Here is a 17,156-nt window from a genome sequence, read left to right as displayed (position 1 = left end):
CTCCAGTCACAGGCCCACTAATCTGTGACACCAGGCTGTTGTTACTGAAATGGAAATTTCCAGCAGTAGCAAACAGGGAAGATTGAGACAACAAAGGTTCCTGTAGGCTCGTACCTCTCATGACAAACTCCCCTAAGAGCTGACACAGCAGAACTGAGACAGCTGGAATTCTAGTCTATTTGGCCATCGAAATGCACCCTGGTAAGTGCACCGTCTGAAAGGTGGAGACCAAAGAGACTGTTCTCACTGGCCACAAAACCAAGCTCTTAGGACATAGAACAAGGTGAAAGGAAAAATCACATCTGGAATATGTACATTAACAGCTTTATCTAAGCTTTGGGTCTTCTCTTGGAGCCATGCTAATACCTAGGAGAAATGTGCCATGGGATTGGGGATCTTGTGCCATTTTATAGTGTACCTGATTGCACAGAAGTTTTCTTGAAGTTGGTGGGTAGCTTAGTGTCAATCTAACCCATTCTGTGACCAAGGTATCCTATCATGGGAGTCTCTGAGTTCAGTGGCAAGCGCTCTACCAGGTTTTAAATGCTCGCCTCCTGTCCACCGGTTTTGCAGCTTTGGCTTCCAAGGTGTCCATCAGCAATAGCCTTTCCCTCATGTGTACATTCAAAGTCTGTTTGACAAACAACATGAAAGACACAGACAAAAGAAAACAAAGATCATCTCTGGGAGGAAAGGGATCAGTAACCAAAGAGTTGTTAAGCCCAAGGAACAACTTCCACACATATTTTCTTCTGCTAATCTAAATTTAGAAAAAGAGAAAAACGACTCTTGCTGCTCTTGTTCCATTGGACTTCCCAGATAGATTCCAGCAGGCTGACATGGTAAGAAATCCTACCAGGTGCTGGCTGTAAGTCAGATGTCCCAGGATCTCTCAGCTGCAGCTGTGTCCAGAGAAAGCAGTGTCCAGCAAGTTAAAGTGTCCTGCCAACTATGCCAACTGTCCCAGAGCAAGAATTCTCTGTCTCCTTCAAGTGTCTCCTTCAAGTGTTCTACCTGGAATAACATATTAACAGGAGATAATAAAATTTAATTGTGTACGCACAGGCAATCCACAGACATGGAGATTACAAAGACTGTCAGGCAAAATGAGGTATATATGTCATCCTGAGCTAAGGAGAAGGGGCTACAGGTCTGGGACTTCAGAGGAACGCAGTAAAAAATAAACACAAGCCCCAAATGGTGTCACTTAGACAGAGTTCCCAAACTCGTGCCTGATACATAATCCAAATGCAGTTCAATATCCCACAGAAATGTAGTCTTTAACTATTCAGCCAGGAATTTTTCAATCTGTGACATTGATTTTGTCATCTGGATCCTCTCCATCCCCCAAAGAAAGATGAGGTATTCCACGTGAGACACCTGGCTTTGCCTCCTAGAAACCACCATCACCTGAAACAATCCTTTTATTTTGCTAAAAACCTTCTTGCCTCCATCATTCTTCTATAAAAACCTTCCATTTTGAGCAACTCTTCAGTGAGCCTCTCTACTTGCTAGTTACAGTGCTGACAGATTCATGAATTAGTTAATGAAGCCAGTTAAATCTTCAAATTTACTTGGTTTAATCTTTTTTTTTTTTAACAGAAGAAATCCTATTCACAGGACAGTAAGAAGAGCAGATATTTCATAATTAGATGTTTGTCCTGCCATACAGATGGGTCATTCAGATGAAATTTAATTGGTAACCCTTATTTTGCAAAAAAAAGACCCTCAATTTAGATTCTTCTATGTAGTTGAGGGAGGGGTAAAATTTCTCTTGAGCTTGCAGGGTCTCAATTGCCTTTAGCTCACAACAGTCTGCATCCCAGGGGCACCTGGCTGACTCAGTCAGTAGAAGATACGACATTTTTTTTTTAAACTTGTTTTAATGTTTATTTATTTTTGAGAAAGAAAGAGACAGAGAGACAGAGAGACAGAGAGAGACAGTGTGAGTGGGGGAGGGGCGGAGAGAGAGGGACACACAGGATCCAAAGCAGTCTCCAGGCCCTGAGCAGAAAGCACAGAGCCTGACGTGGGGCTTGAACCCAAAAACCGTGAGATGATGACCTGAACCAAAGTTGGATGCTTAACCAACTGAGCCACCCAGGCGCCCCAGTAGAACACGTGGCTCTTAATCTCAGGGTTGTGAGTTTGAGCCCCACATTGGGGATAGAGTTTACTTAAGAAAAATAGATAAAATAAAAAATTTTGGGGACGCCTGGGTGGCTCAGTTGGTTGAGCGGCCGACTTCGGCTCAGGTCATGATCTCACGGTCCGTGAGTTGGAGCCCTGCGTGGGGCTCTGTGCTGACAGCTCAGAGCCTGGAGCCTGTTTCAGATTCTGTGTCTCCCTCTCTCTGACCCTCCCCCGTTCATGCTCTGTCTCTGTCTCAAGAATAAATAAACGTTAAAAAAAATAAAAAATAAAATAAAATAAAATAAAATAAAATAAAACATTTTAAAAAACCCAGCCTTTAAAAAATAGCCTGCATGCCAAAGCAGTCCATCTTGAGGTGGTCTGCCCTTGGTCCCACAAGAGTAATATATTGTTTCTGCGAATGCCACTTAGTCTACTTGTGACTGTATTCCTATGTTTCCTTGTCAGCAGTGGCAACAATGGATAGGGTGTTGCAGAAGTAGAGGGACCTCCTCTTGGGCTCCTCTATGGCTTGTGGGCACTCCCTTCTCCTCGAACCTCATATCCTTTGCGGTGTCTTCTGGACCAAACAGAAACTGGCAAAGATTTAGTGGACAGAACTTCCTTTGGATTCAGAGTGAATATAAGACAATTAGAACACAGAACAGAAAATACATTAACAAATGCGGATAGGTGTTGGATAGAAGGGCAATAAATGCAAAAAGTTATCAGAAAGAGCAATGATGGGGGAAGTTTGAACTTCAGAGAGAGAAGAAAGTCGATAGGGATGCTCATCCTTCATTTCATCTCATATCTTTCTCCTGGTAGACTTTTGTCATTTTTCATAATTAGCAAGCAGTTTCCTTTCCCTATCTTTTACCTACAAAATGTCTATGGTAGAGGACACCACAGCACACTCCAGACTGAGACGTAGCAGGGGTGTACTGCTGGTCAAAAGAGGATAGGTCGACGTAGGGCCAAAATTCTTTTTAACAGGTTAAAAAATTGTTACATCTTCATAGAAAAATATCAACGGGTACAGAAGGTCATAATACAAATTGCAAGAGTCATGGTGTCTTCAGCCACTGGTTCCAATAGAAGAAAAAAGACATATCGAAACCTTCCTGTGCACCTTCCCAAAGATTATGCTTATAGCAATGTATGTGTGTGTGTGTGTGTGTGTGTTTTCTTATGAACCAAATAGCTTTTTATTCTATATAACCATTAAAAAATTGAGGCTAATTACATTCATATGTCAGTTGTTTATTGAACAACATATTATTCTGTATTGTTATGTATCTTTTTCCAGAGTTGTAGAGAGTAATAGGCTATTTCAATGGTTAAAAATCAATAGTTAATACTAAATAATGGCTTTGTATTTTAATTATGGTATAAAGTGTTCCATTGTATAAAAGACTCTAATTATTCTATCCTTTCATCATTGATAAAATCAGTGTTTTTATAAGTTATTTGTTGTTGTTTTGTTAGTTTTCTATATAAGTATTTCTTTATCAATTACACTTCAACGTAGGTCTCTGGGTACCAATCTCAGTACAGTTTTATTGCTTTGGCATTTTCTCTAATGGTATTGAGATTGTTCTCACAGTAAACTGTTCACATTATAGAATAGTATCCTGGCTTCTCAGGTCCACTTGAGACTGGTGACCTAGAAGCAATGCTTGCTTTTCCTTCCTCACTTTTGACCTAACACTAGTTAACCATATCCATGCACATCAGGCACAGAGTTTTAATCAACAGACAGTTCCTGTTCCTCTCATCTTTTCTCTGCAGTGGGGCTCAGAGCATTAACTAACCTGAGTGCCTGGTAGAATGTAGACTGGGAGATAGATTAATTCAAACATTGCTCATTTTGTACTGGGCTTTTTCCAGTTCATCTGTTACCTTTCAGAAAGAGGAGGAAAATTCAATTCTGGACGGTTAAAAACTCCCTGGAGTCATGGATACCGTCTATGGGGTGGGGTCAGGTGTCCCATCAGGATCAAACACAGAACACTGAATCTTGTAGGGATGTTTAGTAATGGGCAGAGTTGGGTTTGACACAATGTTCACCAAACTGTATTATTATGCTCACCGAACTCATTATTTTAGCTGGCTCACTCAACTAGTCTCATTAACTACAAATAATATGTGTTAAGCTCAGTACTATTAGCTTTCAGTTTGCCAAAAGCTGTTGAGGGATCAAGCCACAAAGGAAATTATTATCTGCAAAACAAGGATGAACACGAGGATGCTGACTATGGGCGCGTATTCCTTTTTAGGGCTTGGCCATTGCAATACACACACACACACACACACACACACACACACACACACCCTTAGTTTTTGTTACCCCTGAAGGCAAGTCTTTGCGTAAGAATACATTTGGTGCGACCCCAACAGCTGCAATCTTCCTCACCCAGAATTCATGCAAGAAGCAAGACTGGAGCTTCTCCGTCGTCATTGTAATGGCCTCAAATAAAAAAACCTTGTCACCAGGGCGGGGGTTGGAAGGCACTGGAGCGCAGCAGCCCCGCGAGCAACCGAATTCCCTCCTCTGTCGCTGATTGGTTGAAAACTGGGAGGCAATGACCAGCCTCCAGCGGCTCGACTCCTCATTGGCTGCGAGGAGGTGGCAATCAGGGCCGGCCCAGGCGGCTGCGCCGCTTCCAGCTCTATGCTGCCGCCGCGGTCCTGTTGCGCTGTCGCTGCTGCAGCCGCCACCCGGGTCCCTTCGGCCGTGCCTCTGCGTGGGGGCTGCCTCTTCGGCTCCGGTCGCAGACACCATGGTGAGTGCTTCCAGCCGGGTCGGGCTGGAACATCACACCGCGCTGCGCCGGGCCTGGTTGCCCGAGGGAGCCGGCCGCGCCACCGGAGCTCGGGCGGGGGCCGGGGAAGCGCACCGTGGGTCGCAGGAGCCGTCACGCCTTTTTGCCTCTGTCCAGGGCGGGGGGGGGGGGGGGGGGGGGTAGTGGGAACGCTGGGGGTCGCGACAGGGGCGGTGAGTGCCTTTGCTTCTTAGGGGAGGGTCCGCCACTCTGCATCGCGCAGCGACTCCCCAGACTCGGAAAGGGGACGTGCGGCTGAGGCGCGAGGGCTTCTCGGCTCAGGCTGACCCCATCAGTGTGAGTGGCTGAGGGCCAGTGGCGGGGAGGTGCCGGGTTCGCGTCCCCCTCGCCACATTTTCCCGGATGCCCGACTTGCCTCGGACTGGTGACAGGTGAGTGGAGGGGTAAGAAGGTGTCCAGGCGGTGGGGCGGCCGGGGACGGAGAGGATCTGCCCTTTATTGGGGCGGAGGTGGCGCGCCTCGGATGCCCCTCTTTAACACCGAGTACTCCGAACCGAGCGGAGCCACGGGGTAGGGCACAAGGTTAAACCAGAGCCGTGGCAGCTGAGGCTGCAGCCTCGCCCGCAAGCCCCTGCCCACCTACTGCGGGTCCCTGACGCTCAGGTTTCCCCTGTCCCCGCAGTACGGATTTGTGAATCACGCGCTGGAGCTGCTGGTGATCCGCAATTACGGCCCGGAGGTGTGGGAAGACATCAAGTAAGTGACTGGCTCCCCTAGCACGGGCTCTGCGCGCGCGCTCGCTCGCGTGTGTGGGGCGGCGGGGGCGGGGGGGTGGGAGCAGGGGCGGCGGGGGTCCCGGGGCGGCCCCGGCGCTGCACCGCGCGCTTCGCTGCGTCCTCCGCTTCCTGCCTGGGTCGTGGGCGCGCATCCTCGGAGATGCCTCAGGCCGCCGCTCCCGGCTGCAGCTGCGCTCCCACGCTCCGGAGCTGGGACCCGGAGAGGAGGGGCGGCCGGGGCGGGGCTGCGAGGGCGAAAGCCAGGCGGAGGAGCCCCTGGGGTCACCGCGGCCTCCCGACCCGGCCTGAGCGTGGGAATGCTCTGCCAGCGCCGGGGCGGTTCCGGAGCTCTGCAGGCTGGGCGACTCCCACGCGGAGTGGGGCCCGGGGGACCACTAAGGCTTCCGCGACGTTCAAAGAGCCGGAGGCCTTAGGAACTGACGGCAAACCTGGACTCCTTTATGATTGACACACCTCGCAGACCCATAAAACAGCTGAGCCTTTTTAGTGTGCAAAAACTCAACTTCTCTTGAGACAATTTCTTGAGCAATTGAATCAAGTGCATTTATTCATTTGAAATGTAGTAAAATTGGAATGTTTTTTTTTTTCTTTCATTTTCTCAAAATTTTGGTGTCTACTATGGCGAAGGCTGCCTCGCAGGAGAGCATCCTAGCGCGGGGAGCCCAGTACTTTGGCTGTGGACCGAAATACCACAGCCACCTGAGACTTTAAACCTGTTGGAACGATGGGTCATCTCTGCAGGCATGTTGAGCATTTTGATCTAACAAAATTCTCTCTCTTTTTCTTCTCTCTTATTCTGGTGAAATTTGCATTTAACTTGTATGGATGGGCACAACCAACTAGATAAAGCAAATCCATATACTGTATATGGGTTTTCATACTGGAACACCAATCTGTCACATCGAAATGGAGATACAGGGAGTGATTACCTGGGTGGGCAGAAGAGAACAAACACATAGTTATTCTCTACTTTCATTTCCTAACCTCACTGATTTCATTTTGTTATATCAAGTGGGTGATGCTTTCATGCTCCCCCCCCCCCCCCAAATATATTCCAATCATTAGCAATCAATGCTGACAGGTCTTATGCAGTCACATGATAATGATTTCTTTTAAATACCTCTTTCCATGGAAATGGTCAGGGTTAAATATTAAGCACTAGAATGCAACTTTTCCCTTCCTTGGGTTTGTATGGTTGAGCATGGTTTCATGTTCCATGAGCCATTTCTGTTACTCACAGGGCTCATTTACATATTAAGAGAAGTGGAGATTTGGAAATTATGGCTTAAATCAAATGAGTATTTAGGCACTAAAGCTTACTTTGGGATTTGAATCTGTCTGCCTTATTAATACCTTCGTAATTTTTATTTTGCCTGGTAGAGTTACAGAGAAGGCAGTCATCAAAAGCAAGATTTTAAACAGTGTTACTTAGTATAGGGTTCTTTTTAAGCCCCTTTCTTTGTGAATTTATGAAAGCATCATGCATGTCCCCACAGGTTTTCCCATCCATAATATAGAAATCCCCAAATTTCTGGATGAAAATCCTATGACAATATGTTTAAAATTTTGAGAGCACAGTAAAATCTATCATGGCTAAATAGGCATTATGTGTTTTAACCAGATTTAGAGTGTATGTCCTAGCCATTATCAATTTAAATCACTGCTAAATACAAAGATGAAAAATTACACTTTAAGAGGAATGTATCAGCAGTTTTCAAAAATTAAATTATCAAGTGATTTGTTTGGATTGGCCATATTTTCCCCAGAGAAGGTCAAACTATCTAAAAATATTCAAACTCCACTGGTGTGAGAACTTTGTCAAAGTAGGCTAAGAATATTGTTACATTCTACTTTACAAAACAATGCATTTTTAATTACACATCAGTATCCTTTGACTCACTAATTTAGCTTTATTTCTGAACAGTATTCTTAACCCATTCAAGTGTTAATAACTTAAATCATTCAAAATGTTTTTTTCCTGGTAACATGAAACAAACCATATGGGTGTGTGTGTGTGTGTGTGTGTGTACATATGTATATATATATATTTACATCAAGAATTATGTACCTCTGCAAGAGGAATACTATTAAACTAGTGTTGTAGTGCAGATGTTAACTTTGATTCTTTTTTTTGTCTGAGCATCCCTTTTGTTGGAGATCATATTGTCTTGGGTACCATTTAGTATCTGGAATAGAGAACATTGTTCAGTTTTCTGTGTTGAGAGGAATTAAAGCAGCTCATTGGTTTCCAACCCAGTCAGCACCTCTGAGGGGTTACTGTGCTCTCCCTGGAAGAGTATTTGCTTAGCACAGCAAAGAGATTTCACTTCCTGGGGGCTGGAGAGGAAAATTTGGAGGAGCTTAACTTTAAAATGTTCCTTGGGAGATTCTGATGCCTCCTCTCAACTTCATCCTCTAGTCCAGGGAGGATCACTGCAACCAATGGTACAAGACACTTTCTGTTTTAACTTTTTATGAAAAACTAAATCTGTGATTTGTTGTGTGTGTGTGTCTCAGTAAGTACCAAACATCTCTATCTTCCTCTTTGGTCTTTTTGAGAAACTACATAAATTGATGTTTATAGAAGTTATATATAACACTTTTTTTTTTGTTTAGTAGGAAATGGCCATATATCCTCCATGAGAAGGAATACCAAACATTTAATGACAAATAAAACTCTAAGTAACAGATTCCAGACAGAAAATTTTAAGCGGTAGGAGCCAAAAATGCTTCACTGTAAACTCCATATACACTTACACTCTTACCAATCATATAACCATTTCACACAAGCTTTAAGTTCCTCTTTTTAAGAAAAAAAAATCATCTAGACTAAGGATCAGCAAATGTTCTCTTAAAGGGCCAGATAGTAAATAATTCAGGTGCTGTAGGCCAAGAGTCAATAATGAGGATATTATGTAGGTACCTATATAACTGTTAAAATGTAACCATCTAAAATGTAAAAATTATTCCTTGCTCTCAGACCAGACAAGCCAAGGGGCAGTGGGCTGGATTTAACCCATTTACTAACCTCTGATCTAGACCATAAATATATATGAAAAAGCAAAAGAGACCTCTGAATCTACCTCAAATCTTGTTTTGTTGGTTTTTCAATTTTCAGATGGTCTTTTCTAGAAGCCATGGTTCCAAAGCGATGAAAAAAAAATAATCATGATTTCAGAGAAAACAAAGTCAGGATATACATAATAGAAGAGCACCTAAGCACTGGATTTAATTATCTCTGTTATCCTTCCATCATCCCTGGCAAAACAGATAATTGCATCAAATTAATGGGTGCAAATTTAGATTGGCCTAACTTCACTGAAGCCTAAGGATGGATTCAAAACACTGGAAAATCTAAGATGGTTGAAAGTTTATAAAAAAACAAACCAAAAAAATACCTAACAACTAACTATTTTGCCTAGAGTTGAGTGGTCCAAGGAACGAATTAAAAATAGATTTGAAATTCGCAAGTGCTATATGGTACATGTCTTATCCCTTCTCTGTTTCACTAAAAGGTATGAGATAAATATTTGGATCAAAATTTTGGTATGAGATTTGAAAATAATGTACTCGCGTTGTTAGTGGATAACATGTTGGAGCAAATTCCTCTAGAAGGCTGTTGATCATCTTGCGTAAAGAATTTGTGTATGTTTAGTATGGTTTTATTTGATGTACCTACAGCAGGGCAGCATACTTTTTCATTCATTGATTTATTCCTTTTTTCATTCTCTAGTTAAGTTAAGCTTATTTTTAATGAACATAGTGTAGTCTGTCAGGCACTGAGGGTAGAAAAAGTAAGATGTGCTCCTTTGCTTCAAATAAAGTCTTATCATACTACTAACTCTTATCAGAGTTATCAGGATATTTTCTGCCTGTAACTCAAACATAGAAACATTTGGACCTTCCAGTTTTGAAATTAATGTATCTAGTTGAATTTGCTAGTCACAAATCAGTCATTATTGTTCATATTAGCAAATTCTTTGCCATAAGCTACTTATGTGGCTTTTCCCACGTTGTCTCAACTATCCAAGCCTCCCTGCGTAAGAAAACATTATACCTACTGTATACAGTTGTTGTTATAATATGTTGAAAACTGTCTGAAAATGTTTAACACAGATTTTGAAAAGTAACTGCTTAATAATAAATGGTAGCTATTATTAATTTTACTCTAGAGCCAGAGTTTTTTGACTCTTCTCTTCCCCAACTCACCTGAAAGATAATGAAGTTCTCTTTTGAGTAATAGTAGGTCATTGAAGTCTACATAGACTAAATGTTCCCTCATTGGTGTAGATGAGTCACTTCACTGTCACTGTCACTTGTTTTTCTCTTTTGTCCATTCTGTGCAACTGAGACCAGTTCTTTAAATTTGAAGTGCCTCTTAGACTCTCTTCTTCTTGCATTCTGGTTCTTAGAACTTTCTTTTGTGCCGCTCGAACAGCACCCTGGTTGGGTTCTGTGTGTCAGGCTTGTCCCAGTCTCTCTATTTTGCAGATCAAGGGAAGACTGTTACTTTCATTATGCTGGTTTTCTGCTCAAGTCCCACTTTGGAATCAAACGTACATTATACTTTTCTGGTTCCCTCTCCCCTCATCCCTATGCATTGTTTGAAAGAGTAGCAGCAGTTTCTCCTTATCTATTTTATGAAAATAAATGAGAACAAACAAAAGAATGCACCATGTTTTGCCATGTTTTAATAGATTTTCATATTCATTGAGGCCATATAACTAAATTTCTATATCATTCTGACCCTTGTTCAAGTAGGTTTTTATCTATTAATGGTACTCTATATTATAAAAATTGTTTAAAACTTCCAAAGTTTCCTTTCCTCTATGCACTTTCAGTTGAGTGCTGAGATAGGAAAAGCCCTTTCTGGCTCATTTTTTTCCTGCTTTATTGAGATATAATTGATACATAACACTGTGTAAGTTTAAAGTGTGCCAGTGTGTTGATTAGACACATTGATCAAGTGTGAAGTGATTGCCACCATAGCATTAGCTACTACTTCTGTCCTATCACACAGTTACCCTTTCTTTGTTCTGGTAAGAACATTTAAGATCTACTCTCTTAGATCTTCAAGTATATGACCCAGTGTTATTAGTTGTAATCAACTTGTTAATCTTACAACTGACTGTTTTACCCTTTGCACAATAGCTCCCCATTTCCCCCACCCTCACATCCTGGGAACCACCACTCTGCTCTGTTTCTCTGAGTTTGCCCTTTGTAGACCCCACATATAAGTGAGCTCAATGTTGTTTGAGGCTTGTTTTTAATGATCGAGCTGAGTTTCCAGAGGTGAAATGACTGTCCTGGGGGATTATATGTAGGAAGCTGAAAGGTCAGGACTCCAATCCTGCTCTTCTGGTGTCAGTTTACTGATTCTCTTAAGATAGAAATAGGGGCAAACATAATATGCGTATAAACAGGAAACCATATTGTCATGCCTAGAAGCTTCTTCAGTAGAAATAAACAGATTAATATGCAGATAAAAATGGGTAAATTTGATCATTGTTAGGATTGAGACCTTCTTCTGTAGAAAGACCTGCCAGTCACCCCGAAAGATAGAGGTAGGCATAGTGCATGAGCTGATAAGCTCACTAGCATTTGAAGTTATTCTTGCAGGTGGCAGTAGATGTCCGTGTGTGAACCCCTTCGCATACCTGCCAGTGAGCTCTTTCCATAGGGCTCTCCCAGAACCTGGACCATGTCTGCTGAGCAGCCAGGTGATAGGCCAGGTCCTAGCCTTATCTTGGGGTTTTTCTTTGATGATTTGAAGTATCCCCCTGAAATCAAGCCAGGTTTTTGTTTTACTTGAGATACTTGCAAATACTTTCTGTAATTTTCGAGAATGAAAACGAAGCATAGAGACATATTATTTAATGGGGTGTCTCAGAGAAGGAGCTTCGCACGGTAAAATCAGAGCCAGAGGCGGCATTAGAAAATCTGTATTCTCCCTTGTAGCACACCCAGACCTAGTTGTGGCAGATGTTAGCTAGACCTTGCTGCTGTTCGCAGGGAGCGATGTCCTTTTGGCTCTCTCTCCTGTCCACAGGATAAGGGACTTGAACACATGCTTCTCTTCAGTGTGTTGGAAAGCAGTAGGTATGAACTGATAGTGTGTGCACATCAACAGGAAAACACACTTCAGGAAATCTGTACAACTGGCCCAGTTCAGAGGGTGACAACTCAGAAGACATGAGTACTTGCAGCTTCTCCATCTGCTTCTTTTCCTCCCTGTTCATTAAAGAGGAAATGGTGGGAAAATGGTGTTTTCGTGTCTAGTAAAACGGAGCACCTTTTTTTATGCCAAAAGATACTGAGGTCTGCTCAGCAGACATGATCCAGGTTCTGGGAGAGCCCTACGAAAAGAGCTCACTGGTAGGTATGTGAAGGGATTTACACGCCGACATCTATGTCCGCCTGCAAGATCTTTCTGTTCCAGGCACAGGCAAATATTCTGCAGTATTTTTTTGTATCTCTTTGTCGCTGTGGCTATGGATCCATTGCCTGTTCTGATCTGCTTGCCATTCATTATTGAATCCTGAAATATTAAATTGTTGCCTTCTTGGAATTCTTTGTGATCAGTTTTCAAATCACTCAAACATAGGGACGTTTCGGTCCACAGCTCCCGCTTTCAGCGCTCAGCCTCAATGGGCCAGTTTTCAGTTCCTGAAAACTTTGAATTTTATGTGTGAGAATAACACCTGTGCTTAGCGGTTCTCATCTTCCCTCTCCTTATCCCCTACCCATAAAAGGAAACGTCTTTCAGCCTTGAGATGGCAAAACAAATGTTACCTCTTTTTTATTTCTTTTTTTTTTAAATTTTTTTTTCAACGTTTTTATTTATTTTTGGGACAGAGAGAGACAGAGCATGAACGGGGGAGGGGCAGAGAGAGAGGGAGACACAGAATCGGAAACAGGCTCCAGGCTCTGAGCCATCAGCCCAGAGCCCGACGCGGGGCTCGAACTCACGGACCGCGAGATCGCGACCTGGCTGAAGTCGGATGCTTAACCGACTGCGCCACCCAGGTGCCCCATCTTTTTAAAATTTTTTTAATGTTTATTTTTGAGAGAGAGACAAGAGGATGAGTGGGGGAGGGGCGGAGAGAGAGGGAGACACAGAACCCACAGTGGGCTCCACGCTCTGAGCCGTCAGCACAGAGCCCGATACGGGGCTCAAACTCATGAACTGCGACATCATGACCTGAGCTGAACTCAGATGCCCAACCAACCCAGGCACCCCAGAACAAGAGTTACTTCTTAAAGGAAAGCTTCTCTCACCTCCAAAGCTGATTTTTCTTCATAGTACATACCAGGGTTTATGATCATGTATTTCTACTATTGGTTAATGTTCGTTTTGTCTTAGTAGATTCTAGCCTTTGTAAAAATTTCCTAGGGAAGAGCCTGGTAGATTGTTGTCCTTTTCTTCTCTCTCTTTCCCTCTGTGTATGTGTGTACGTGTATGTATATATATGTATATTTATAATCCTTCACATTTTTAATTTCTAAAGAGTAGAACACATACATATTCACAGACTTTTTTTCTGTAACCAGTATTTATTATGTCAGAATTTATGTAACCAGAATTTATTATGTCACTATTTTTTGTGTCACCATGTAACACAATATAAGCTCTGCTGAAGTGGACTTTTTTTTTTACATACCCGCAAAGGCAGAAGATAGAGCAGTATATTATAGCATCTCCTTTTGGAAGAGTCAGAGTTCTTTTATGTCATTTCCCTGTGTACATGGATATAATGAAAGAATTAAAAACACTGCTGTTGGGTTACCAGTTTCATATACCAGAAAACAGTTACTGGATTGGATTCAGGACAAGATTGAATCCTTTCGCAAGTGTCTAAAAGTCGGGTAGATGTGGCGCTGTTTAAAGTCAGTGCTATAAACTGTAGATAAATGTTTGTAATACCAAAATTAAATGTAAAAACCAGATGAGAATGCTCATCAGGTCGTTCAGTTGTGAATGTAACAGCTCATATATATTGCACACTTGCCATTGGTTCCTCAGTCACAGTCCTAAGTGCTTTATACTCATTGTTTCCCCTAATCCTTACAGCCACTGTAGACAATAGATTTGTTCATTGTCCTGATTTTATAAACAAGGGAAATAAATGAGTCTTCAAGACTTTAAAACGCTGTCTCAAATCCCTCAGCTGTTAATCATCAGAGCAGGGACGTGAATGCAGGTAGGCTTGTAAGAATCACATTACGTGCTTTTCCCTAAAGAGAAGGACCTATGACCTTCTTTCCAAAGGAAGCCAGTTTAGCATCGTCATTGGCAAGATGCATGTGTATTAGTACTACTCATTTTTTGTTTTGTTTTCCTGGACTTTTCAAGCACTTTCACAGGTGATTTAAGCTATGACTTTCTTAAAGGTGGTTTTATTCACCAACTCGCACATCTATTGCAGAAAGTCAGAGCCTCAGAAATTTTGAGCAACCTATTTATCTTAAAAGAGCTGTGACTCTGCTTACAAGGTGAGTTAATGTTGAAGGGCACACAGAGGGGATCTAAGTGAATTCCTGTGTCTGATGAAGCTACTGAAAAGGGTTCATGTGAGACGTTTGTGGATGTGTCTTCAGAATTCAGGCAGTTACTAATGAGACTCTCATTAGACTCTCATGGCAACTTGTACAAAGGAAAGAAATTGCAATTATATATTAAGAATGATGTCACTTTGCCGCAATCTGTGTCACTCTTGACTGCATTTACTGTTACTGTTTACAGTACTCGGATGAGCAAACACCTTGACTTCAGGAGGAACCTTTACTAACTGCAAGAGACTCCAAGCAGAGAGCTGTCACTGCATTTAAAGGGTCTGTCTCTCCCTGCGGTAGCTGCCTCAAACCAGTTTCTCTGGAGATTCAGACTTAGTGAGAATCAACTATTGGAAATTGAGAGGTCATTAATACTTCACAGCCACTCAGAAAAAAGAAAAAAACAATGTGAATTTTTAACTGTTTAGATATTATATATAGTTATCTGTGTGTTATAGTGGGAGATTTCAATTTTAGTAATGGTTGGACACCATTCACCATTTATGATGTCCTTACAGTGCACTAAACTAGACCACCTTGGGGTTCATTGTCAAGACAACATCTACGGTCTGTCTTTTAATTAAGCATGTTCTGTCATGATGATTTTTAAAGGTTCAGTACCCCTTTAAACTGCCACTGGTCAGTTTGCTTGTATCATGTATGCTGGCCTTTTCCTTCTGAGACCAGACCCGATTTTGAGGCTTTATTTTCAAAATGCCTGTATTCAGGGTCTACCATCACAGAATACCCGTTTCCATACCTCTCTGGGAAACTTCTTTACCTGAAAGCCAGGTCCTTCTGGCATACTAAACTTATCTGAAAAGTGTCTAACAGCAGGAATTCAGTGACCAAATATGGATTCAGGTTTTGTATGTTCCCATTTTACAGTTCAGGAATATCTCCTCAACTCTGCCGTCAGAGCAGAGCCCGCTCAGATCCTCTGTCTCCCTCTCTCTCTGCCCCTCCCCTCTGCTCGCACGTGCTCTCTCTCTCTCTCAAAAATAAATAAACATTTTTTTTAAAAAAAGGAATATCTCTTTAAGTATGGAGCTATGAAAAATGCTGCCTGGATATTTCTGACAAATTGTGTGCCTACTCTTTAAAAATTAAATAGTAGTTTGAAAACAAAAACAAACTGTTTACTTTTGCCAGTAATGTTTGATTGTTTGATTTTTAGTAGGCAGTTTAGAAACATGTGAGGGAAATGTGTTTAATTACTCCATTCACCTCTTTTATTTTATTTATTTAAAAAAAAATTTTTTTTGACGTTTATTTATTTTTGAGACAGAGAGAGACAGAGCATGAACAGGGGAGGGGCAGACAGAGAGGGAGACACAGAATCGGAAACAGGCTCCAGGCTCTGAGCGGTCAGCACAGAGCCCGACGCGGGGCTCCAACTCACGGGCGGCGAGATCGTGACCTGAGCCGAAGTCGGACGCTCAACCGACCAAGCCACCTAGGCGCCCCTCACCTCTTTTAAAACACGTACAAATTTATTGAGCACAATGCTCTATTCCAGGCATTGTGGAATTCCACTGGGAATTCCACTGGGTTAAGCCCCAGTGATTAAAAAGCAAAAGGTGAAAACCAAAACCACAAAACCACAAAACACCATAATAAAAATACCTACTATTTTGGGGAAAGGCAATTATTGTTTTTTTTTTTTTTAATTTTTTTTTTCAAACGTTTATTTATTTTTGGGACAGAGAGAGACAGAGCATGAACGGGGGAGAGGCAGAGAGCGAGGGAGACACAGAATCGGAAACAGGCTCCAGGCTCTGAGCCATCAGCCCAGAGCCCGACGCGGGGCTCGAACTCACGGACCGCGAGATCGTGACCTGGCTGAAGCCGGACGCTTAACCGACTGCGCCACCCAGGCGCCCCAGGGAAAGGCAATTATTGTAAATAAATGATCAATTTAAATTCCAACAAATAGCCATTTTTAAAATTAAGTGGGAAATTACTACTGGGAAAATTTTTCATGCACACCTACTTAATTTTTAAATAATTGTGGCTACAGATACATAGAATATGATGATTTCTCATTTCATCTCCAGGTGAGAAGAGATAGGACTTATTTGTTTTCAGCTATTTGAATTAAGAAAACTTACCATCTAGGGGTGCCTGGGTGGCTCAGTCGGTTAAGCCCACAACTTCGGCTCAGGTCATGATCTCACGGTTTGTGGGTTCAAGACCCATGTCAGGCTCTGTGCTGACAGATCAGAGCCTGGAGCCTGCTTCAGATTCCTTCTCTACCTCTCTCTCTGCTCCTGCCCTGCTTGAAGTCTGCCTCTCTCTCAAAAATAAATAAACATTTAAAAATTTTACAAAAAATAAAAAAAGAAAGAAAACTTACCATCGAATCAACAACAAATTAAGTGTACCTTTAGTTTGACTCTTGATGCTAAATCAAAATTCCCAACATTTGGTTGTCATTTCTTTCCTTCTCTTCTTCCACCTGCCATTTTGTCTCCCTCCTTTAGCCCTCCTCCCTCATCATCTTCAACAACTAGACCTCTGTTAGCTGGGTGTATTTTGCATTAAGTCGGTGGGAAACACTATTCTAAGCTCAGTACATAGGTTAACTTTGCCAACCAACACAACTCCATGTAAGTACTGCTGTTCCTCTGTTTCCCAGATGAAGAAACCAAAACCCCAGAGGTGAACTTGGCCCAGTTTAGTGCAATTGCATGTGGGAGTAGCTTAGCTGGTGCTTTTGCACACCATGTGAGAAAACGCCATGACTTACCATACAGATGGAGCCAAATGGTCTTCTCTCTATCTAGGTTTACTTGTTAACCAAAGAAAATACCCCTTTTTTTTTTTAACTTCATCAAACCTCATTTAAGCCATTTAAAAAATGAGCCTCTAAATATGTCTTACTATC

General features: G+C 42.3%; 1 protein-coding gene across 3 annotated transcripts in view; it reads left to right on the top strand.

Annotated features, from left to right (window-relative positions):
- The first annotated feature begins 4,785 nt into the window (after positions 1 to 4,785).
- Positions 4,786 to 17,156, top strand: part of GUCY1B1 (guanylate cyclase 1 soluble subunit beta 1) — a 47,488-nt gene continuing 35,117 nt past the window's right edge. The window contains exons 1-2 of one of the 3 annotated variants that reach the window (XM_040471672.1): positions 4,786 to 4,919; positions 5,602 to 5,675. In XM_040471672.1, the coding sequence (XP_040327606.1) occupies positions 4,917 to 4,919; positions 5,602 to 5,675 (77 nt within the window). In that variant the 5' untranslated portion in view covers positions 4,786 to 4,916. Of the gene's footprint in view, positions 4,920 to 5,217; positions 5,351 to 5,601; positions 5,676 to 17,156 lie in introns of those variants that run through there. The other 2 variants (XM_040471677.1, XM_040471687.1) reach the window with 2 other exon arrangements.

The sequence above is a fragment of the Herpailurus yagouaroundi genome, unplaced genomic scaffold, assembly GCF_014898765.1.
Source record: "Herpailurus yagouaroundi ecotype Mexico unplaced genomic scaffold, PumYag 28, whole genome shotgun sequence".
Lineage (NCBI taxonomy): Eukaryota > Metazoa > Chordata > Mammalia > Carnivora > Felidae > Herpailurus > Herpailurus yagouaroundi.
Note: the sequence above shows the minus strand (reverse complement) of the source record. Positions and strands in the feature narration are given on the sequence as shown.